A 24,954-nucleotide genomic window follows, 5' to 3' on the forward strand; every position below is an offset into this window, starting at 1 on the left:
CATGACTGACTTAGAAAAGCACTACCTCCTGTTCCCAAATACTTCTCACCAAACCAAGTAAGAATGATGGCATCTTCATCATCTGGACTCCCAAGAAAGATCTCTGAGAAATTTCACAAGGACTTCAGCAGCTATTACTGTCATCCTCAGCATGGACCGGTACATTCAGCATGTTCTGTATCTGCACACACAGTGCAACCACATGATGAACATATAAATACCATCTTATACCAGAAACCCATTGGCTGCTACACATCTATATACTTCCAGAAACCATCTAGACCAGTGTTTCCCAACTTTTTTTGCTATGTGGCCCAACTGGCTTTTGGCCTGACATGTCATGGTCTAGTGGGGATCATAGGTGAGCAATTTTTTGAAACCAAAGAAATGTCAACAACAATCACAACTTAGTTCAATTTAAAAGTATTTAATGGAACAATGTTTCTCATTTGAACAATTTCTATGTGAAAACAAAACATTGCAGGCATCTGCTGGATGGAAAAAAACTCAAACCAGTTTAAGCTGAAGCTACTTTAATGAGAGATGTTCTCCTGAATTTTCTGCACCAGTTTCCCAATCCTAGGTTCTGTTGTAGAAAGCGCACATCTAAGTTCTGCCTCACATTCAAAGTGGTTCTGAGCCTTTGTCTTCAGCTGTACCAACGTTGAGAAGCCTGATTCACAAAGATAAGTCGTTGCAAAGGGCAGGAGCTTCTGAAGGCATTCCTTTGCAATGTTGGGGTAGCTTCCCATCATTTTTGGTCAAAACTCATAGATAGAGGAAGCTTCAGAGACATCTCTGCATTCAGAATCATTTTGAAGTTCAATCAGTTCCTCTTGCAGGTCATCCTGGACATCACTGACTTTAACAAGAAAAGGATTCCTCATGAGCGCCAGTCCTTCTCTCCCAATTTCTGGAAAGTACTGCAGAAATTCTTCTCGGAGACAGTTGAGGTGTGTCACAACATCCTTTGCAACGCCAGGATCCAACGGATCATTAATAGTGACTGCTGAAAGAGATTTGAATATGGCAAAGTTCCCTTCCTCAGCCTTTTGTTTCCAATTTTCAAGCTTCTGTATAAATGCACTGAGAGTGTCAATGAACTGAATGATAGTTGTTCCCTTTCCTTGCAGCTTTAGATTCAGTCTGTTCAGTTGATCAAAAATATCCAGAAGGTATGTGCAGCAAAAGACCCACAGCTTTTCATGGAAGGAAGCTTCAAGTTTGTGCTTTTCTTGCATCTGAAGGAAACTCTGCAACTCTTCCTGGAGTTCAAACACTCGTGTCACAACATTGCCTTTTGATAGCCAACACACCTTGCTGTAGTAGAGCAGGTTCGTATGCTCTGAGTCCATTTCTGTGCACAACTGCTTGAACAGTCGGAAATTCAAAGCACTGCTTTTCACGTAGTTCACAATTTTGATGACTTGTTCAAGAACATCCTGAAGATGAGATGGGAGGGTTTTTGAAGCAAGAGCTTGCCAATGAATCAGACAGTGAATACCAATGATGCCTGGAGATCGATCTCGAACAAGCGTTTGGAAGCCACTTTTTGCTCCTAGCATAGCTGGGGCGCCATCGGTACACACTCCACATAGATTGTGCCAGTTCAGTCCCTCATGGTCAAAGAACTCTGATACTATTCCCATCACATCCACAGCTCTGGTATTTCTTTCGAGAGAACGGCAGAATAAGAAATCTTCCTTGATGGAATCACCCTTCACATACCAAACGAAGACAAGAAGCTGGGAACAGGATGAAGCATCTGTGGATTCATCCAACTGAATTGAGAAGAATCCAAATGCAGCGTCTTTGATTTCAGCAATCACCTGTTCTTTTATGTTGCTAGACAAGTCAGCAATCCTTCTTTGAACTTCTTTGAAGTCATGGAGTCGATAAAGAAATTTTGTTGAACTTTTTTTCAGCTTCTTCTCCAAGCAGAATACGAGCCATCTTCAGAGCACATGGCTTGATCAGAGTCTCTCTGACTGTGTGAGGTTTCTTCTGTTGCGCAATGAGGAAGCTGACGGCATAAGAAGCCTCCGTAAGACGCTTGTCTTGCTGAAACAATGCTCCACTTTGATCCAAGCGCTGGCGCTTCACATTCTCTTCCATTCGTTTGAAGTAGTCCACATCCTTATGTTGATGTTGTGGATGCATCTTCTCTAAATGGAGCTTCAACTTCGATGGGCACAAAGAGTGATTTCCGAGAGCTTTCTGGCACAGGACGCATTGTCCCTTTAATTCTCCACGATCATGGAAGGATGTGAATCCAAACTTTATGTATTGCTCATCATATCCTCATTTTGTCATTTCAGAAGGGTTTCTAGAGTAAAACTTAGAAATACCTAGGAAACAGCAAATAAAAAATAATGTAAAAAAAAAAGACTAAAAAAAATGAAGGGAATAGAAAAAATAGACATATGATCATAGCTATTAGATGGGATTTCAGATCCAGGAATAGTTTGAGTAGCATGGCCCCTACATCTTTTATCAGCATGCAATGAATCGATGCTACTTGAGGGATGACCCCGTTTATGTATCTTTTCACCATATTATACCATATACAGAGCTATGGAGTCGAAGTCATGGAGTCGGAAGCAATTTTGGGTGGAGTAGGAGTCGGTAGAAATGTACCAACTCTGACTTCAAAATAAATTTTGATTGACAATTTTTTTAAAATATAAATTCAAAATGTCAAAGAAGCTTCCCATGAAGTCAGTTGTAGTTGAGCATTTCACCATAACTCAAGATGGAAAATATTTTGTGTGTCAGTGTATCACAGGACCCAGATGAAGACAAATGCTGTCATGCCAAGATCAGCGCATATTCAGGCAGCGATAAAAATGCTCCTATGAGAACTAAAAAGACATTTACAGCCCTTTTCAGGGCTGTGGAGTTGGAAGCAATTTTGGGTGGAGTCGGAGTCGGACAGTAGAAAAACAAAGGAGTCGGAGTTGAAGGTTTGGCATACCGACTCCACAGCCCTGACCATATATATGTGTATTATAACATATATATGTTCTTCACTATAGAAGTTATTACCATGAAATATATGAACAAGATAACTTACCTAAATAGTGTCTTGGAAGGTGACAAACATGAGAGAGTGACACGCGCGTTGGACTCAAGCATGCCACAAAACACAAGTGAATAAGTTGTCAGCAACTGCCAGAAACCAAACACTACGCAGAACACGGTATGATTCATGCAAGTTGCATGAGTCATACCGTGTTCTGTCAACTTTGTCAGGTACAACTCGAAAATGGTGTGGCCATATGCCTGTCAAGAAAAAAAGACAAGAATTGGGCACCTGGAGAACATGCTGAGGCCCACCAGTGGGCCATGGCCCACAATTGGGAACCCCTGATCTAGACTCTAGAGAACACCCCATATCCTTTGCCCACAGCCAAGCTCTAAATTACAACTGCATTTGGGCTAGTATCTTGGACAGAGACTTACACCAGAAGGATTTACATGAAGTATTCACACAAGAAGAATTTACAAATCAAGCATTCTGAAAACTACAATAATCTGCCCAATGAAGTGAAGAAACATATTGACAAACCAGACTGGTACCCTGGAGTTGTCACCAACAGAAGAGGCTCAGAAGAGAACGTGATAACACTACTTGTCACCTACAGTTCCATCTTGACTAGTTGAACATATAATCAGCAATTGACAATCCATTCCTTGCAGACCTGTGGCCTTGGCTCCCAGAGAATTTCTTGATCTATAATGGCTATATAGTAACAGACACACCATGCAAACCCAGGGACTATACCCTGCAACAAATCTAAATGGCAACTCTGTTCCTTTATCCAAATAGGCAACACTATTACAGGACCTAATAAAATTAGCCATACTACCAAGGGTATATTTACATGATCATCCTTCAACAAGATATATGCCATCACCTGCCATCTACACAGGAAAACAGGCCCATATGTACAAAAGAATAAATGGGCACAAATCTGACCAAAAAAGTCAAAGAATAGTGGGAAAATATTTCCATTTCCAAAAACACAATGTTGCCAACACTCAAAATCACCACAGTTTCACACCCAAGGGAAACTCAAGGTTGAAATTGGCAAATATAGTTCTATTCCATTTGGGCTTAATCAGGACTGTGGGTTTTTTTCCTACGAAGGTATTAAATTAACTTAGAAATATGGCTTTATTACCATGATGGCTACCATAAGTTGGTCATTCCAATTATCTTTCCTTGGGTACATTTGGGTTGCACATATATAAAAATATCAGAGTTCTAGTGCTACCCTCACATATCATGGCCTTTTGGCCATCACTATTTACAATGTGGTGGTTATTTTGCTCCCTTTCTGTCATACAACACTTCATGCATTTGATGAATTAGGCTTTAGTCTATTAAAGTTTATGCCACAATAAATTTGTCTTTAAAAGTTCCACAAGACTGTTATTTTTAAAAAAAATGGTAATGTAGGAATTCTCCCATGTGAAAGTAGCAACTCACACAAGGCTAAAAGAAAGAACAGGTTCTACATCATCTCAATTCCCCCAACTCCTTGGCTTGCCATGATCATCTGTGGCTTGTAGCACCACCTTCCTAGCTAACTGAATTTCTCTGCTCATTCCACCTTGACCTCCTTTACCTTTGCTCCCATTGCTTTCTGTGTTTCTTCCATGCTATTTTTCATGGCTGATCAGCCTACTTCACTTAGTGTTGTTTAAGCCATTTCTTCCTCCTCAAGACCAATTTTTTAACAAAGCTATTCTTAAACTCATTTGGCCTGAGCCATAAGGGGGGGAATAACAGGATGGAGCTTTATAACATTATTAATGGTATGGCTTTTAAATGTGGATTAAACATACTCAGGAGGCTAGGACTATCAACTGCTATTAACCACAACAGCTAAATAAAGCCTCCAGGATCAGAGGTAGTATACATCTGAATATCAGATTTGGAGGGAAAAGCCCAGTGGCTACTAGGTGTTGGGTTATTTATATCTTGGACTATGAATCCTTCAGAGAGAGAAGTCTGTACCAATTAATTTAAAAAATGATGTAACTCGCCCTTGAAATACAATTGAAAACAAAAATGCCACCATGTTTTTTAAGGAAAGTTATTCAAGACTTAAGGAGACTGAGAAATACTCACAGGAACTAAGCAAACTAGATGGCACAGGTAGCAGAGTACAGCAGATGGGAAATAACATTGGCAGATTCAGAATCGCACACAATGGGAAGAAGAATTGGAAGTGCTCTAAAGTTAATAGATGCTAAATTATCTGTGACGGTTCAGGGGGGAAACAGAGATCTACTGTGGTCTAGTCAATGAAACCCTCTCTGCTATGTTCAATAGCAGTCACAAAAAGACAAAGAATTGTATGAATGCACAAGAAAGGGGATGAAAAATAAAAATTGAAAACCTATGCTGTTGTACAAATAAATGGCACACTCCTCAGGCTGATCTTCGGTTCAATTCTCTCTGTTTAAAACTAATTAAAGGGAAAAAGACAAATGACGACAGACGCGTGGGAAGAGATTATAGAGTTGTTTAGCTTAGCGAGGAAATGGAAGTTCTGCAAAATAAATGGAAAGGAAAAGAGGACAAGTCAAGCACTCCAATTTACCATCACAATATTAAGAAATGTTCAGGAAAAACAGTAAGCAAAGTTAAAACTAGAAACCACACCCCCACAAGTTACACAGAGAACCATGAAATATTCTCCAGAAAAGCTATTCTCAAGGCCAAACTTAGGCGTAAAATTGGTCACAAAGTTTGCCCTTGCATAGTTCATTTTTATCAATAGCTGGTGTGGGGTCAGCTGAGCCAGACTGGGAATGGGGTTTGGTGGGATGGGTGCTTTAACCCTTTGCCCCTACTGCAGCCCAGATCAGAACCACAACACCCCGCTAGTCCCAATATGAGGAAAGCACTGCCAACTGAAAAGGCACTCTTCATGATCACCACCTGCCTTACTTCTGAAGACCTGGTCAGGAGTTCTCTGCAGAAGCTCTGCCAGCCAGAGAAAAGACCTGCCCTGCCTCTTTTACCCCAAAGTGATTTTGGAAGCCTATACCTGTGTTCAAGGAGAGGAGTCCACACCTCTGCTTACAAAGAGACCGTGCTGCTACTGGGGCCTTGCCTGGACAGTCCCTCCAAAACAAGCCTCCACTCAGAATAATGAAGTTTTGTAGCAGATATAGTAGATTGTGTTCTGTAGGGGTTGGGGGGGCGGGATCAATGGTTACTTCTTCTTTGTTTTTAAAGATTGTTTTATTATGTTCATAATATTAAAAAGTTGCTTTTGCTTGTATTTGCTTATATTTGTTGTTATGTTACTGTTTTATTATTTTTTGTTATTAGCAAATTGTTTTTGTAATTGTTTTTGAGATGTATTTCTGTTCACCTTGTCTGCCTTGAGCACAATGTTTTGTGGAAAGGCGGCATACAAATAAAATGATAAATGAATGATGAAGGTAGGGACCCCCCAGAGAGGCATCTTTGCTGCAGTGATCTTAGTGATCAAGCTGGTTCATATGGGAGAAGACAGTTCTTCAAACATTCAGGTACAATATATAGGGGTTACCACTGGCAGTCTGAATTGTAGCTGGAATATTTCTGTCTCAACTGGCACAATTCTGGAAGTCTTCCAACACACACATCTTAGAAACATGTCTGAAGTGAGAAACTCAGTGAGCTACTTGGATAGTCCTGTATCTACTATCGAAGTTAGAACTTGACAGATAAATCAAGACATATATTTCTTAATACATCTATAGTTGAAACCCCAGTGTTAAGAGCGATGCTACCTGCCTTGTTTCCAGAAAGGAGTCTCTCATCTGACTGAATAGGTTAGAAAAGAACTTAGAAAAGCAACCACACAACTGTGCAATGTTTTACCCGCAGAGTCCAACAAACAGCGTTTCCTACCAGAAAAAAAGTGTGAAAGCCACTGCTTAAAGGGCAGTGCAAGCTTTTTTTATTTTTCTTGCAAGTATATGGATGAGGAAGTCTGAGCACACACCTTTTCTTACACAGAAAGCATGTATGAAATAGCCCCCAAGCTCAAAAGAAAGGGCACCACTCTCGATGGATTCTTGGGCTGACCTGCTCTTGCGATTTCTAATGCAGAGCACATTTTTATGCAAGCTATTAGGTTGCAGTCCGCTGTGACCTATTTTCTATTTAATGTATTGTATATCAAAAAAATGTAAACTACCACATCTTCATGCTTTTACTCTCCCTTTTTTATTTTCTCCTTTTAGAGGCTTTCTCCCACCCTATTTGCTGTACATCTTGGTTCCCCTCTGCTTAATCCATTCTTTTTCTTCCCTCTTCCTATTTGTTATGTGCCTTCAAGTCGATTACGACTTATGGCAACCCTATGAATCAGTGACCTCCAAGAGCATCTGTCATGAACCACCCTTTTCAGACCTTGTAAGTTCAGGTCTGTGGCTTCCTTTATAGAATCAATCCATCTCTTGTTTGGTCTTCCTCTTTTTCTACTTGCTTCTGTTTTTCCCAGCATTATTGTCTTTTCTAGTGAATCCTGTCTTCTCATGATGTGTCCAAAGTAGGATAACCTCAGCTTCATCATTTTAGCTTCTAGCGACAGTTCTGGTTTAATTTGTTCTTCCTATATCCTACACTTTACCTTACTCTCCTGCTTCATGCATCCTTCTTTCACACACACACCCCAAATTGCCTATACCAGCTTTCTTCAATCTGGTGTCTTCCACATGTTTTGGACTACACCTCCCATCAGCCCTAGCATGCTGGCTGGGGCGGATGAGAGTTATAATCCAAACCATCTGGAGAACGCCAGGTTGGGAAAGGCTGGCCTATACCCTCAAAGCTCTCTTCACTCATCCATCAGTCATCTGCTTCCTTTCATTGTTAAAGGCCTTCTCATACTATTAAACACAGCAGGCAGTCTCTGTGATGACAAACATGGGGCCCAAATAGAAGAACCAAGTGAATCACAACTGTCCCAGATGCTTGGAGGGGGAAGACAGGATGCCTAATAAGGTGCTGCCTGTGCCCCGTAAAAACCAACACACGCTAATGTTTCATATAATCACAAATCTGCAAGTAGAAGGCTTAGTGTAACCGTCCCCCTGTTCACTAGTAAAAGGGGGAAAGGACATTATAATTACTTCAAACCAAAAAAATATGGGAGCAATTGGAATACCTTGCTTAATCGCTTTAAATTCTGATCTTCTTTTGTTAAGAGTTGTTTGATACAGTCATACAGATTTAATAAACACAACCGTTCTTTGGTAAAGGAAGAGTCTGATGCAGTGAGCATCAGAAGGGCCCTGCTGGATCAAACCAAAGGCCTATCTAGACCCACATTCTGTTTGCACACTGGCCAACCAAATGCCTATGAGAAGACCACAAGCGGGACATGAGGGAAATAGCAGTTTCTCATGGGTAATCCCCAGCAACTGGGATCCAGAGCATACTTCTTCTGATTTTGTTTATTTTGGGCAGCATCCAACTAACTTTTTTGGTAAGCGGAAGGATTTGCACTTAAACAATGGAGCTCCCCACCCCATCTGCCTCAGAGGGTCGGGTGAACCCCCAGAAAAGGTTTAGGGGGCATGCAAGGGGAAGAGAGGGGGAAATTCCACTGTGCAAGCATAAATCTTTGCACTAATGAAACGAATTAGTTGGATACCACCCTTTGTTATTTAAAGGATTTATATACCACTAAAACAGAAAAACCTCTACGCAGTTTTCATAAAATATACATTTAAAATACCAATAAAATCAGATGTTAAAAGCATGTTGACCTTAAAAATTTCAAACTATAAATCGAATTAAATTCTAATCAAAATTTTAAAATATATATAATAAAATAAAACTGCATGCCTGATACCAGGGCTGTGGAGTGGGAGTCGTGAGCAATTTTGGGTGGAGTCAAAGTCGGTAGAAATGTACCGACTCCGACTCCTTCATAAATGGCAAATGTATATTAACTAGTAATAACAAATTTACTGTAGTAAAATGGTAGCACAAGGCATTTCATCACCACCACGTGAATCCAGAGCATGGAAAAGTTACTTTTTTGAACTACAACTCCCACGAGCCCAATCCCTGGGGCTGATGGGAGTTGTAGTTCAAAAAAGTAACATTTCCAAGCTCTGCATTCACGTGGTGGTGATGAAATGCCTTGTGCTACCATTTTACTACAGTAAATTTGTCATTACTAGTTAATATACATTTGCCATTTATGAAGGAGTTGGAGTCAGACAGTAGAAAAATAGAGGAGTCGGAGTCGAAGGTATGACGTACTGACTCCACAGCCCTGCCTGATACTGGAGGGAATATAGCCATCAAGACTTATTTACTTATTATGTTGCTTACCCGCCCTTCTCCATGAGTTCCCAGGGCAGGTTACAGCACATAAAAACACAATTAAAACTGCAGGTAAAAACAACAAAAACGCCACTTATAACTCCATAAAACACTAGTAGCCACTGACAGCATCCTCCTCCTCCATGATTCTATCCAATTTGATCCAATTCCATTCATCCAAGTAGGAGGCCATCACTATATCGTGGTTTCTACATGGGAGAGGGAAGGCCTATTCTTTGGTGCAAAGAAAGGGCAAAATCACTGCTATCAAAACTAAATCTCACTCAAGCTCAATGAAAAAGCCCAAACCTTTCACAGCCAGTGAAAGTCAGACTCACCAGCTGGATCAATTCATGGCCTGAGACACAGGTATTGAAATCTGAGATGCCAAATTGTCTAGTAATGTAATGCTGCCTAACATATTAAGGCTGGAATCCTGAGGATATTTTATTATTAGGGAGTAAGTCCTATTGAAGTCAATAGACTGTAAGACTGCAACTAATAACATCGAAGCATATTAAGGTATTTAATTGCTTTAACTACATGGACAAAGGCACAGGGTACTCTGCTAAATAGCAAAAAGATGTGCTAATTTTTGTGTAATCTGCAGGAAGCCATTTTGTTTAATGGCAACATTTACCAATGGGAATATACTTTTCTCCAGAAAACAAGTGCAGTACAAATAGAAAAGCCAAATAAAAAAATTATTATTCAAACCAGGGCTTTTAGCTTCTTTGGTTAGTTTTCCCATGGATGTTTGGGTGGGGGTGAGCAACTGCATTCCATGTACATTCAGTGCAAACTACGGTTGAGTCACTTTCCACAGCTTGTCTCAGTTGGCAGCTCCATCTATTCCTCCTCAATGAAGTCTTTTTGCAAATCACTGTGCTGAATTCTCCCACTATAATTCATTTTTATTTGTATTATTAAACCTCATTCCACGCCTTTCCCTTTCCTCCTCTCAACACCAGCATTTGCCTAATATAGATTGGAATCTCTTGGAAGTACCAGGCAGTATGAAAGCACTACATAACCACCATAAAACAAAATGGTGATAAAACCCTCCAGATTCTCTTTATAGCCCTATGACAACTAAGACCTTTCCTCAGGCTTTTCATTCTTAAGATTTTTTATATTAAAAATGCAGACATCCCAAATTCAAAACACTATGCCATAATTCTGCCATCTTTTCTGTATTTGCAATACTTTCAACATATTTATAGCTCTTAGCTCTTTCTTTGTGCAACTATCCATCATCCCATAGCAACCAGTTGTCATATAAGTCGACATTGTGCAACTAGGTTGCTACAAGAAAGACAGGAATATTGCAAGCTGGAGAGCAGGACCTGGGGTGCCAGGCCATGCTTTATGGGCCACCAAACCAGTAACAATGCAAAGGAGTGCTCATTGAAACAGGGTGGAATACAGCCAAATTCTTGCATTTCCACTAATATGGGGTGATAGCTAATGCTAGTCATACTCATGAGTAAACCCACTTGAACTTTGTGACATTTCAGTGCTTCACTCTATCAGCTCCATCATCATCAGCTATCTGAAGGTCTCCTGTCCCACACAACTCCACCATTTATCCCCTGCTTATGCCTGGGACGGTCTGCTTAAGCGCTTAGTCCTCATGAAACCAAGTAGTCCCTACTGAAACTAAGCCTAAATAACTGAAATGACAGCATATTCTTGCATTTTGCCCTTGCGTCTATCGTCCTACTGTAGCCCCACCACTCCCAACATAGAATCTTAGATTGTAAGAGGACTGTGTATACATGTGCGCACGTGCAAGTGTGTATGCTCGTGTGACTGTAAGCCACCATACACACTAATGGTGCTATATAAATTAAATACATAAACAAATACATAATTACTGCATTAGAATAGAGAGCCTAACTGCATTAGAGAGCCGCAGCCAGTCAGCGTAGACAATACTGAGCTGGATGGACCAATGGTCTGACTATGTTCCTAATGCAGTCTCAGTCTCTCTCTCTCCCTCTCTCTCTCTGTCCCACAACCAACATCTATATTTTGTCTGTCTGCTCACAAAAGATTATAAAAGCAGCACTGCCTTTCCACATAAACCTTTCTCCATACATCTTTTTCTATATTTCTTCCTGACCTGCATTCAATATTAAATTACCTGCATTTAAAATTAATTTGTTCCTAATGATGTATTCACTACAAAATAATCACTTATATGGCAGTGTTTTGTGCCACCATATAGCTACCTATTATTTGTATGCTAATTGATTATGTTCCCACCACTTTCTATTTTCATATTTGAATTTCATTAGTGCTCTTTGCTCCCTCTTCTAGATTCATTTATTATGCTAAATGAGGCCCAATCCATGTCCCTGGTGAACTCATTAGACACCTTTCCAATTAACAACACTGCTATTTATAATTGTGCTTTGTTTGTGGTACATCAGCCATTTTTAATTCATGTAAAAGCATCACTGTCAGTGTTGCCAATTCCCAACATTTTTAAAATTAAGATTCGTGAGGTAACTGGATTTTCTCTCTGGCAGCAATTCTATACCCCACTTACTTCTGAGTAGATATGCACAGGACTGCACAGTCAGAGCTATAGCTCTAGGAAGCACATAGGCATAAAAGAAATCTCAGTTTTAATTTGAATAAATTTCTAGCCTTCACAATGCTGATAAAAACATGACTGCATTACCTTAGAAGAGTGAGAAGGGAAGAAAAAAACACCATCACCAAATATAATTTGAATATGTTTAAGGTGCACAACTTTCAGTCCGATTTTCAAAGGAAGGCAGGAAAGATTCTGATAGCTTGGATTTTGCAATACTGTAGTTTTGAAAGATATCGTCACAGTCTAATTCTTACAAGCAAATCTAGTTTTTGTGCATTGAAACAAGAACTCTAATGCCAACTTAAAAAGACTGCCTTAAGAAATCTCTCTCAAATGCTTTTACAAATTATCACATCACATTGCTTATTGCATTTAGGAAGCATATTTTCAAGATATAAACTCATGTTTGAGTGGCATCATTTGTTTTTCATAAATGCTTCAGGCTGCTTCTTGCAGTTCCACAACACCTTAATAAGCTCTTTCTGTGGAGTAGACCAAACTGTAGTTTTGGCTGCAGGCTTGAGCATACATTTAGGACTCTAGACTACAGTCAATTCTCAACAGACCTGAGAAAGAGAGGAAACCTGCAAAATTACCAAGAGGCAAACTTGGCTTTTAAGTTGTAACAAACCTGATTTATTGCAAGGTTCAGTTGATTACTGCAGTCAACTTGACTCACGCACACATAAGAAATGCTCATTTTCAGTACCAACATTTGTTTCCTAATCCTTTTTTACTTCTCGATTTCCCCATCTTTGAATTTTCTACGCTTGCACCAACCTTTGGGGAGGTCATAATAGATAGCACACATTTCAGGACTGAAACCAGTGGCAAACTATTTCAGAGCCATTATACAGAGAAAAACAAAGTACAAGTTAGCATTAACATAATATAATATTTTAGACTTAAAAACAAACACAGAACATTCTGTGACCTTATTTAATCTACTGTCAGACCAATGTAACGAAAAACAGATATCCCAGTTTTGAACAACTCAGCTGATGAGGCCAACAGTACCTTTTTAGGATACTACTCCAACCTCCATGAGAAAACAGGCATCCAGAAGTCTAATCCACATTACAAGGTGTTATCTTTTCACATGGAAGCAATGGCAGTGGTGACTTGATCCAAACTGAGAGCTGCTGTAGGGTGTTGGCCAAGTGTGGGAACTGGATAATTCCCATCTTGGTGAATTTAGGCAAGCCACTGTTATCTCACCCTCCCTCTGCCCTCCCTTGGCAATAGGGGGTAATACGGATCTGATTGATCAGTTTTCTTAAGGCAAGGGTAGCCAGCCAGAATGGTGCCCTCCAGATGTTGCTGAACTAACATGGCCAATGGTCAGGAATGACGGGAATTGCAGTCCAGCAACATCTGGAGGGCACCATGTTGGCTACCCTTATGTAACCACTGAGATCAAGTTTGTGAAGTGGTTTGACGACTTTTAATATTGTATTATTTTAAACTGAGTTTGAATTATTTTAACTGTATGTATGAATGGTTTTAATACTGTAAATTGTTTAATTTGATTTTAATCTAGACTTTTGTATGTTTTTAATTATATGTGTGCTTTTATCTTGAAGCCGCCGTGAGTTCCAGTTTTGGAAAAAGGGCGGGGTAAAAATAATAATAAATAAATAAATTAGTGTTCATCTAGCCCCTAAGTCTACAAGTTACTTCATATTTTATCACAGAACAGAGCCCACAGCTATTTGGATCCCAATAAGATGCATCCATTGAATATGATGCAAGAAGTAATTCAATCGACTATCCCAGCTTCTTTGGTATCTGAGCAACAGAATGTGCAGAACTGCAGCACATCACACAGAAAGACACTCAGTTATTTTTCTGCTTTCAGAGGCAGCATGAGCTATGTGACAAAGATAAGGCAATTATGCAGGACCATTAGGTGATAATGACAGCAGTGTCAAGAGCACAACTGAACAGTGGCCATAATGCATATTAATGGTTACATGGCCACATTTAAAGTGGTTAATCACAAACAGAAGCCACCACAGAAAGAAAAGCTCAGAACTGCTGATAGATGACACAGAGATGCACAATTTATTGAAATTTTCCATGCATCAGCGTTTACCTTTTGTTAAATCAGGCCTTGAAGAAGGCTGGTTTGTTGTTTCCTCAGGGCCTTCATTGCTGCTTTCTGAGGCATCACTGCCAGTTTCTTCATCATCATCATCTTCTTCTTCACTGCTGGTATCATCACTGACATCATTATCACTCTCCGCTCTCTCATAATCACTGTCATCCGACTCCTCGTCCTCAGATTCCTGGCCAGGAGAATTCACTTCAGGCAAGAGCTTTGGTCTTTTGGCATCCTCAACACTCCCCGCAGTGCTGCCTCCCATACTGCTCAAATCTTGCAGAGGTCGCTTCTGAGCCAATAGCCTTGGATTTAGGATGTTGATCTGCCCACTGTCATCTGAAGTCTGTACTGCTGGAGTGCTACCATCCTTACCAGAGGAGGAACCCTTCTTTCTGGGACGGCCCCCATCTTTATCCCCACGCAGTTGCTTCATAAGGCTTTTGGGGTTTTGATGCTTGCAACTCACTAGTCTCAAGCTGAAAGAGAAACCACAGAATCTGTGACTGGACTTCTACTTCCATTTGCTGGCTAGCATGACAACTTGTGCACAGTTCAGGGCAAGAAACAGGTGCACCAAAAGTCATTTTGCAATGCTGAAGGCCAGTCTTATTCTCTGGGAGGGAACTATAGCATTGTGTGTATATGGGACAGGTATGAGTGAGATAGGGTTGTAGCAAAAGGTACCTATGATAGAATTATGGTCTTTAGATTCCCATTTCATTACAGAAAAGACATATGGAGTTATGTATTCCTGTTTATTCTATGATGCTCTAAAGAATTAACAGTAAAGGCATCTAACTACTCATTAGGCCTCTACAGATTACCTCTTCACACATGGATGCTGTCTGTTGCTTGGCACTTTACACAGATTGGTGTATGTGTGTGTGCTCTAGAGAGATAACTCACTTAAAGGGTTATCTTCCTTGGAATGGAATGCAGTGGAATAGAAATAACCACTGGGGGCTTTAAGAAAAATTCATACTCAGTTTTTCCAGGGCTCCTTATGTTCCCCTTAAAATTTTGCACAGGAAAAGCTTTTGATATGCAACATAGTAAGTTCACTCCTACACTGCTCCTCCTGGGTCTGCCTGAGGACTTGCAATTCAATCCTATGCATGTTTACCTGGACACAATTCCTACTATCTTCAATGAGTAATTATGTTTAGAATTGCAATATAAGACTGCAATATATGGCCATGCAATTTAATCTTAGGAAGAGAGAAATTTGGTTGCTCTTTGGCAATTACTAATTAATTAATTAATCAATTAATTAGCTTTATATTCCACCCTTTCTCCCAGTAGGGGCCCAGGGCAGCAAATCCTTGATAGCAAAAAGCAACAGAAGATCCTCTGACACCATAAAGATTAACAAAATTATTGGCACAAGCCTTTGAGAGCTGGAGTCTAGAACTTTTTGCAGCAGCGGACTAATGCAGTTACCCATTTGAGTCATTTATAGCAGAAATGGAGGACCTTTGACCCTCCAGATGTTGCTGGACTACAGCTCCCCATCCCTGCCCATCCTGGCTGGAACTGATGAGCTCTGGAGTCCAACAACATCTGGAGTGGCACAGATACCCATCTCTGTTTCATAGCTTTCATCTCAGCCAAAGAGGGAAGGGGGAACTCGATATAGACTTGCTTCCCAAATGGCTGCTAGTGGTGGTAGTGGTGGTGATGGAGGAAAGAGATTCAGCCCAAACCCAGCATTCAACATTCCATTTATTTTCTTACATTTATATCCTGCCTTTCTTCTATCCTGGAACTCAAGGCAGCTTACATTTATTTTATAATTTATTTATTTATTAATTTTTTATCCCGCCCTTCCTCCCAACAGGAGCTCAGGATGGCAAACACATGGGATTCCCAGAGGGTCTCCCATCCAGGCACTGACCACACCCAGACCTTCTTAGCTTCAGCAAAGCAATGGCCTCATATGCCTTTAGACTGTACCCTAGGACCATTCTTCATTCTCCACCACCCCATTCTCCTTCATCCATGTCATCTCCAAAATTTGATGCATGCAGGGACAATAACCCTTTTGCTGTTAAAGTGTAGGAAGAGACATCTGTTTCACAGAAGTCTTGTATTTAGCATAGAGATCTTGAGTAGCCAAGTAAGGACAGCTTTCTGTATCCATTTCCCACCATTACTTGGGTGCTTCCTTGGAGAACCTATGTGGTTACTCAAAGACTGGACTATATGGGTCTTTGGTCTGCTCCAGCAAGGCAATTTTCATATTCTTTGTTGTTTACTCATGGAAGCAGGTCTTACAGAGTAGAATTCTAACTTAAGAAGGTATTATACCAGGATTATATGAGGCAAGACCCACATTAAGTCAAATTGCGGCTCCTTATGGTCCATCACTCAATGTTAAGTACCCAGGCCAAGAGGTGAGCCAAGCAAATATACAGCACACAAATCTGTGATACTCTGTGAAGCCTGCTGTAGTTCATTCAATGGTATAAACATTTTATTAAAATAGAAAGAAATATTTAGAAAATTGAAACTACTGTTTTCTGTTACCTTCCAATAAATATTTAAAAGTAGTGGCCATTGTGATGGAGTGGAGCCACCCTCCTGACACCAGCATCACTGCAGCATTCCTGTACAGGGCTGCGTCAGGGCAGCAGTGAGGAACAGGCTGTGTGGACACAGCCCCCAGCAGAGCCAATCTGACACTCCTGCAAGTGGGTCTGCACTGCACTGCCCTTTCTGATGCCCTGCCAACCCCATCCTGGGAAGCTGTACCAATGCTGGTGCCAGGAGGATGCCTCTGTAGCTCTACCCCACCACACAGGACGATACTGTAATCTAACACAAGTACTGTAAAAGACTGAATACAGAGACTCTGAAATACTAATGAGATAGACTGCACTCCCCCGTTCCCCAGATTCCATCCCTGAGGTCTTCTTACTTCTAGAGACCTTTGTAGTTCTTGGATGGTGTGATATTAATCCAGGCAGCTAAGGTGTGGTGTGTTTTATGGAACAGAAATGTGGCATATAGAAAGAAGAGGCCTTCTTTAATTGTTCACAAAAGTGTGGGTTGGGGTATACGTGAGAGGGGAACAATAAAGGATGTATGTTCTTCCAGCCACTAGGACACTGGGTCAAATATATTATGTTTTAAGAGTACAAGATGAAGAGATGCCCAAGGATTGCCACTGTAAAAAAAATGGATTCTGTACCTGCAATACAAAAAGTCTAAAGGTACAGCTTTCTAGCCAACAGCAATTAACATTTAAACCTGTTACGCAGCTGATAAAGGCTTAGAGCTGGTGCCTGTAAGCAGGGCTGTGGAGTCAGAAGCAATTTTGGGTGGAGTCGGAGTCGGTAGAAATGTACTGACTCTGACTTCAAAATAAAATTAATATTTTAATATTAATATTAATGTATTAATATTAATATACATTTGCCATTTATGAAAGAGTCAGAGTTGGAGTCAGACAGTAGAAAAATTAATATACATTTGCCATTTATGAAGGAGTTGGAGTTGGACAGTAGAAAAATAGAGGAGTTGGAGTCGGAGTCAGACAGTAGAAAAATAGAGGAGTCGGAGTTGAAGGTTTGACATACCGACTCCACAGCCCTGCCTGTAAGAATATGGCAATCCTAACGTAGATGGGGGTTATCAAGCAAGCATACCCTTCTGATCTTCCACCCAATAAATATGTAGAGGTCACAGCCAGAGGTGACATTTGGGGTAGTGTCAGAACACAGCCGCCTTCAACACAGGGTGCAAATGAGTGAAGGAGCACTAACTCATCTGAAACTAAAGGAAAGATAGAGCTGGGTGCACATCAATGACACCAAACCGATGACACCAAACCAGGTGACCTCTCACTTAGTGGTTTCATGCAGGAAAAAACAAATACAAAACACCAGTAAAGGACGATGTGAGGTATATGACATTAGTGTCCTTTCTATAAGAAGTTATAGATCCATGTAACAACATATTTTCTGTGTTAAGAAACACACTGCTGGATTGGACCATCTAGCGAAAGGGTGAGCAGAAGGTAAATCAGGATCAACTGGCAGATCTCTGGGTGACTTGCAGAAGATCGCCAAGGGATCTATTTGTAACTGCTACAGTTAAGGGGCTGAAACAAAGAAAGCACTGAGGGGAGGCTGGGGGAAGAGAGACAGGGCTGGATTTTTGTGAGCTCAGTTCTGGTACTGATGTTCCTGGGCTGAGATGCAAAGAGTGCCCTGATTATTAATGAGGTGTATGACTACCCCTCTTTCTAGGCAACTATTTCACACATGGCTCCCACTGGTATGCCTCAGGATTCAAGGAAGAAAAACATCTGTCCACAGGCAGGGCATGAAGGCAGCAATCCTCTTGTTCCCTCCTGCGACATCTACTATTCAAAAAGGTATAGTGCCACTAACCCTGGAGGTTCCATTTAGCTACATTGATGCTTCTCATCTGCCTGCCACTAAAAGCAAATAGGTTAGTGGGGATGAGGGAATTTTCCATAGCGGCCCCACAGTTCTGGAACTCATTGCTGGATGACCACAAGAGATCATCTGGGAAAGCTTCACACCTATCTGCTTTCATCACCCTTTCTTTGAATTGTGTTTTATTCTGTTATTTCACTGTGTTCTTCCACAGCTGCTGTTTTTTAAATTATAGTTACAGGTGGCTTTAAAAAAAAAAGTTTTGAGGTCGATATTTGTTTTATTTACTGCTGTTTTTAAATAACTGTTTGATAGCATTGAACTTTATTTTGTTGTTATCCTACTGTGAAAGCAGCCTTGAGAAAGTTTTTAAACTATATAAAAAAAGCAACCTACGCGTATATAGTTTAAATAATTTAAAAAAGATACTAACCAACCTGCAATGCTACCGGGCACCTGGCAGACAAGAGACTTTCCTTCAACCTCCCAGGGATCTTGAGTTTACACGCCCCAAACCCCTCTCTTTTCACCAATACTTTCCCCACACGATATCTCGGGGCTTAGGATTACCGAGTTGAGTAAACTGGCAGAGGAGGACGGGTCTCCCGCCGGAAGAGGCGGTGCTTAAGGAAGGTCGTGCGTCCAGCCAGGGGTTGATGCCTTACCAGAAGTTCTATCTGCCGCTGACGCGTTGCCCGCGCTCATCCCCACAAGGCAACGCTCGATTCCTTTGGCTGGGTTGCTTCCGCGGACTACTTGGCTTGTAGTCCGCCGTGCCGCCACAGCAACTTCCCGTATCCTGGCAACGGGCGAGGACGGAGCTGAGCTCATGGGAGTCACAAAGAGCAGAGGACGTGGTTCCGGAAGATGATGGCGGCTCAGCCACTGGCGCATGCGCGCGCGTAAGGACGCCGTTTGGGGTGGTGTGGCGGGTTTCCGGAGCACCAGTGCCCGCTCCCTGCCCCACCTCCCTATTACGTCACAAGTGAACGACAAAGGGTACAAGAGTTTGAAATTCTTTTATTGACAAGCGCCAGGGTGAGCCCGCTCCCCCGTAGGAACGCCGCTGAAGCGCCCCCTGCAGGCTGCTCCTCTTTAGCTGGTCACACTTTAAGTCGCCACGGCTTGCCCTCCACTAGCCAGCATCAGGAATGGCAAGCGAAAGGAGTGAGGTCCTTAGCAGTGGAGGGTTGAGCACTTTTTATGTGGCCTCATGTTCATGCCTCACCCCGTCCCATTCTCCACTACCAAGCAACTAGGGAAGACTTCTGTACTTCCCGTTTATTCGTGAACGCTATTATCATTTCGGATCATGCCACTAAAGTCTGTTCAACAACTGAATTGTGTGGAGACCGGAGAAGTACCCGCGACTGGCTCTGGAATCACTGAGACAACAAGGGCAGGTTCAGCAGAACATGGCCTCCTCTGGAAGCACACCTGCGAAAAGGAAGAATAGGGAAGTTAAGCAGACTGTAGGGCCGCTGTTCAAATGATAGGGGGTGGGGGCTTGTCCCCCTTACCTTTATTCTCCTGCCTCAAGGATAGGAACTGTGCGCTTCCCGGTGCTTGTGGACTACAATTCCCGTAATCCTTTACCATTGGCTGTGCTGGCTAGAAGTGATGGGAACTGGGAGTCCCTACAACATTGGGAGGGCTAAAAGTTCCGCTCCCTTGCTTTGAAATGAAATGGACTGCTCAAGTCAATTCTGACTTATGGTGACCCTATGAATAGGGTTTTCATGGTAAGCGGTATTCAGAGGTGGTTTACCATTGCCTTCCTCTGAGGCTGAGAGGCAGTGACTGGCCCAAGGTCACCCAGTGAGCTTAATGGCTGTGTGGGAATTCAAACCCTGGTCTCCCAGGTGATAGTCCAACATTCTAACCACTATGTCACATTGTTTTTAGAAAGCTATAGCTGGCATGATGTGGGGAGGAGGTGGGAGTCAAGGGCTGTGGCTTTCATTAAGGGACCCCTATATTCCTCCACAAGTTCCTCCATTGCACAGAGTGGTAAGCAGCGGTAACGCAGCCGAAGCTCTGCTCACGGCCGGAGTTTGATTCCAACGAAAGGAGGAAGTCGAATCTCCGGTAAAAGGGGTTGAGGTCCACTCAGCCTTCCATCCATCTGTGGTCGGTAAAATGAGTACCCGGCATATGCTGGGGTGTAAAGAAAGGCCTGGGACGGAACTGGCAATCCCATCCCATATATACGGTCTGCCTAGTAAACGTCGCAAGACGTCACCCTAAGAGTCGGAAACGACTCGCACTACAAGTGCGGGGACACCTTTACCTTTATATTCCTCCACATAATTCAAGTGCATAGGGCCAGTTACTACCTAGTAATTAAGACCACATTCACACCATACATTTATTCCACTTTAAACAGGCATGGCTTCCCCCAAAGACTCCTAGGAAGTGTTGTTTGTGAGGGGCCTGAGAGTTAGAATTCCCAGAGTTCTCTTTGAAGAGGTACTAACTGTTAAACCACTATGACTGTTGTAGCTCTTTGAGTATCGGACTCTTATAACTCCCAGCACCCTTCACAAATGACACTTCCCAGCATTCTTTGGGGGAGCCATGACTGTTTAAAGTGGAATAATAGTGGAATAAGTGTATGACGTGAATGTGACCTAAGTAAGAATATAAGAGCCCTGCTGTGTCAGGCCAAAGGCTTATCTAGTCAACATTCTGTTCCATGCCTATGAAAAGTACTACATACGGAATTTTCTAGTCATCATTTTTAAATATGGGCCCCAAGTAATGCAGTGTTGTCCTGAGCAGACTTATTTCTGAAGTGCCACACCAGCTCCACAGAGTCCTTTAATGCACCGGGACAGAACCCCGTCCCTCACACTCTCCACTCTACAGAGCCTTCCAGAACAGGTACCTGTGCAGTGTATCTTTTAGAACTGTCATCCAACAAACCCTTATCTTGGAATGGTATGAAAAGGTAATTTATTAACACATCTACCAGCTTTCAAGTGTAAATAACAGTGGGGCTGCCTTCTAGAGAGGAAAGAGAAGGGATGGCATTTTTGCTCCAGTGTATAAGCCTCATATTTCAAAATACAAGTCCCTACTAGTTCTGTTGAATAATTTCCACCCCATCCCTTGCCACCACACTTTTTTGTATCCTGTCAACAGGCCCTCAAACTAAATTGATTAAAGGTGTTAGGTTAAGAAGAGCCCTGCTAGATCAGCTCAAAGGCCCATCTAGTCCAGCCCTGGGTTTTCATAGTGGCTAAACAGATGTCAATGAGAAGCCCACAAGCAGAACATGAGTGCAACATCTGTTGGTATTCAAAGGCATGCTGCCTCTGACTTGAGAGAGGTAGAACATAGCTAGCATGACTGTTAGCCATTTATAGCCTTATATCCCGGAGGGTGGTGACAAGATCAAGGGCCTTCTCAGTGGTGGCCCCCGAACTATGGAATAGTCTCCCCGAGGAGGTGCGCTTGGCGCCGACCCTATCATCCTTTCGGCGCCAAGTTAAAACCTTTCTCTTCTCTGAGGCATTTTAATTTTTTGTTTAATGATGGTTATGTTTGTAATTTGATCTTAGTTATGCAGTTTTTAGATTGTGAAATTTGATTTTAGATTGTGATGCTTTTGTATTTTCCTGTATTTTATTGTATTTATGTTCACCGCCCAGAGAGCTGTTGCTAGTCGGGCAGTATATAAGTTTTAAAAATAAATAAATAAAATAAATTAAGCCATTTGTGGGTTGCAGGATGGAACAGGTCATCAAACCAGGGTTGTATAAATATCATTTGATATGTGTGCTGTTTAAAGGCCACTCCATCTATTATGAAGTCCTATTTCTGGCAATGAAGACAGTGCTTCCCATTTAATTCAACCAGGAAAGCTCTTCATTAAAACCCTTATTTTCAGTATGGATTCATACATGGGCTGAGCATGCAGTAGCTGCTGTAAACTTATCCTTTGCATTGCTAAGCACATGGACAGCAGCTTATAAACTCCACACTAGCAGTAATTCTCAGTAGTTGGAGCATTGTAATTCTGGTTTTACCAAATGGACACTGAAAATGTCACACGCTGAAAGCCACCACAATGAATACTTTTTTAAAGGAGCTACCATGTGGGTTATGATTCCACCCTGAATCAAACTAGAGTTAGATCAATACAGGATTTTACTGGTCTCAATTACTTTATTGCAAAGATGCAGAACATGTGATCTTCCTGCACACTAACTCCCATCAGCTCCAGCCTGCTTGGTTAATGGTCAGGGAGTTGTAGTCCAGGAACATCTGGAGGGGCACAAGTTCCCCACCCCTGCCTTATTGCTCCTTTATAAATTGTAGCATTATGATGAAGGTGGAGTAGTACCTTGCTGAAGCATAGTATGGAATCTCCCATCCCACTGGGAGTCAGGCACATGGGTATCAGATGATACAGAGGAAGACAAAGGCTGCAGGCAGAGATACTGGTCAAGGCAAGGAGTTGCTTCTGTTTGAGGGGCCTGGAGTAAAGAAACCTGCGACTCAGCATTTGACACATGGAAATTGTCTTCTGGTCCCATTTCAGAAGTAGACAGGTTCAGGCTGTTATGGTCTAGGAGGCTGTTTAAGATGCTAGTGATGACTTCTTCATCCACAGAGAGTTCCTCAGGGAAATCTAGAGCTGCATTAGTCCCTGAACCCTGTCTATGTACCATGTGAGTGTCTTCAACTGACTGTCCAGGCCATAGAGAGATGCTGGGAGGTTTATGAGGTATTTGCTTTGTGTACTGAGAGAAGATTTCAGCCAGGGAATTAATTTGTTCAGCCAACATGCTGATGGCCCATCTGTCTGGGTCAGGGTTTGTACCCATTGTTGGGAACATGTCTGTGGATGGTCCTTCTTCAAATAATGGATAAAGGTCTACAGAAGAGCTGCTATCAAGGGGAAATGCACTTTCTGGGGAGCAGAAAACACAAGGGCTCAAGGAGGGCAACCTGTCGGCATTGTCTGGGCAGGAGAGACTCTTCGGCCCACCAGCAGGGAAGAAAGGAAAGCCTGTTTCTTGAGGGGACTGCAGGGTGACTGGGTCAGTGCTCATGATAGGGAGAGGAAAGCTGGCTGAAAACAAAGGCTGGAGGGATTCAGGGACCATCTCTTCACAAGCATCATGAAGCTGGCAGGGTACCCCATCTGTGGCTGTCACTGGTTCTTGAGAGGAAAAGCTGTCTTCATCCAGATTTCTCTCCTGCTGTATTTCTCCAGCATTGTATTGAAGATGTGGGGTAGCTGGAACAACAGCTCTGTGCTGCGGGTCTTGCTTCTGGAGATAGAAGGCTTCTTCCTCCCTGTGGGGGGAATACAAAAAGTGTGAAAACAAGCACTGTTAAGTCACACCAACAGGAAGGTTACTGACAATGGCAGTTAAACCAAACTTAGTCCTCCCAATATGACGGTGTGGCATAATCAAATTCTGTTAGACCACAACTGAATGACAAGCTTTGGGGCATTTTCACAGAGGATTCAAGAATGCCTTTTACACTAGAATTTGTGAATATTGTTAATGGGGTACAGAAAGCAGAAGAAGCCATTTGTAACACCAATGTACACTGGAGCCAATTCAAATTGCAGACATAGGAAACTGAGGAAGAGGAGCATTAAAAGTAAAATGAAATCCAAGTATGGCCTTTTTTCCAGATAGGCAGCTCCTTCACATTAAGGCAACCTGCAGACTATCACTGTTTTGTGGGAGGAATTCAGGTGCGTACTGAAAACTTCTGTTGGCAATTAAAGCACTCTGTTGCCCTAGCGCAACAAATCCACTTTTCTTTTAAAAAAACAAAACCTTTCTTTAGTTAGGAAAGTGATAGGGAAATGCATTGAAAAGTGTGGGATGAACAAATGATTAATGGGAAGAAGTATACACATTCTGCAAGCAAATCCAAATGAATGCTCATTGTTGTATAACCACCCCACAAACAAATCAGAATTAATGTTCAATATAGACCAGATATAATCTAACCTCCATGTAAACTTTATTCAAGCAAATTAGGATAAAAGTTCAGCAAACAAGTTGTCTAGAGGAGCCCTTGTTGTTCTTTCATTGTGTGCTACAAATGGAATTACAACTGACTTCCCACGCTACCATTCCTAATATTGCTCCTGCTTTCCCTATGTGTGTACATCATGTGTACACCCTGTTATTTTTGGTCCATTACATTGGATTTCATAGCTGCACAGAAGGAAACATTTGCCTTAGCAGCAAATTTTTTTTTTACCAGCCTTTTTAAAAATCAAATTGTGGAACATGCTCTGAAGCACTAGTGTCTGATTATTTTGAAATATGTTTCAATAAATTTTTTTACAAACTGTGTTATGTGTCCAAGTAATAGAACAGATCCATTTAAATCAATGGATCTGTGTTAGTCATGTTCATTAATTACAATGAGTCTACTTGAGTATGAGTTAGTTTAAAACAACCCTACATTAAGGCAAATAAGAAAAAGAAATAAACATATTGCTAAAATGGTGACTGGA

General features: G+C 41.7%; 2 protein-coding genes across 6 annotated transcripts in view; both read right to left on the reverse strand.

The window, feature by feature from the left end:
- Positions 1-19,379, reverse strand: part of RRP36 (ribosomal RNA processing 36) — a 34,347-nt gene extending 14,968 nt beyond the window's left edge. The window contains exons 1-2 of one of the 5 annotated variants that reach the window (XM_061625502.1): positions 19,124-19,379; positions 14,047-14,531 (exon numbers count right to left, since the gene is read on the reverse strand). In XM_061625502.1, coding sequence (XP_061481486.1) covers positions 14,047-14,488 — 442 coding nt within the window. In that variant the 5' untranslated portion in view covers positions 14,489-14,531; positions 19,124-19,379. Of the gene's footprint in view, positions 1-493; positions 2,349-3,073; positions 3,159-14,046; positions 14,532-18,891; positions 19,074-19,123 lie in introns of those variants that run through there. The other 4 variants (XM_061625504.1, XM_061625503.1, XM_061625506.1 and 1 more) reach the window with 4 other exon arrangements.
- Positions 19,380-19,406: 27 nt separating this feature from the next.
- LOC133384216 (neuronal PAS domain-containing protein 4-like) overlaps positions 19,407-24,954 on the reverse strand; it is a 29,569-nt gene continuing 24,021 nt past the window's right edge. Inside the window, exons 8-9 of the mRNA XM_061626129.1 lie at positions 22,807-23,765; positions 19,407-19,895 (exon numbers count right to left, since the gene is read on the reverse strand). Coding sequence (XP_061482113.1) covers positions 19,864-19,895; positions 22,807-23,765 — 991 coding nt within the window. The 3' untranslated portion in view covers positions 19,407-19,863. The remainder of the gene's footprint in view (positions 19,896-22,806; positions 23,766-24,954) is intronic.

Source organism: Rhineura floridana, chromosome 4, assembly GCF_030035675.1.
Source record: "Rhineura floridana isolate rRhiFlo1 chromosome 4, rRhiFlo1.hap2, whole genome shotgun sequence".
Lineage (NCBI taxonomy): Eukaryota > Metazoa > Chordata > Lepidosauria > Squamata > Rhineuridae > Rhineura > Rhineura floridana.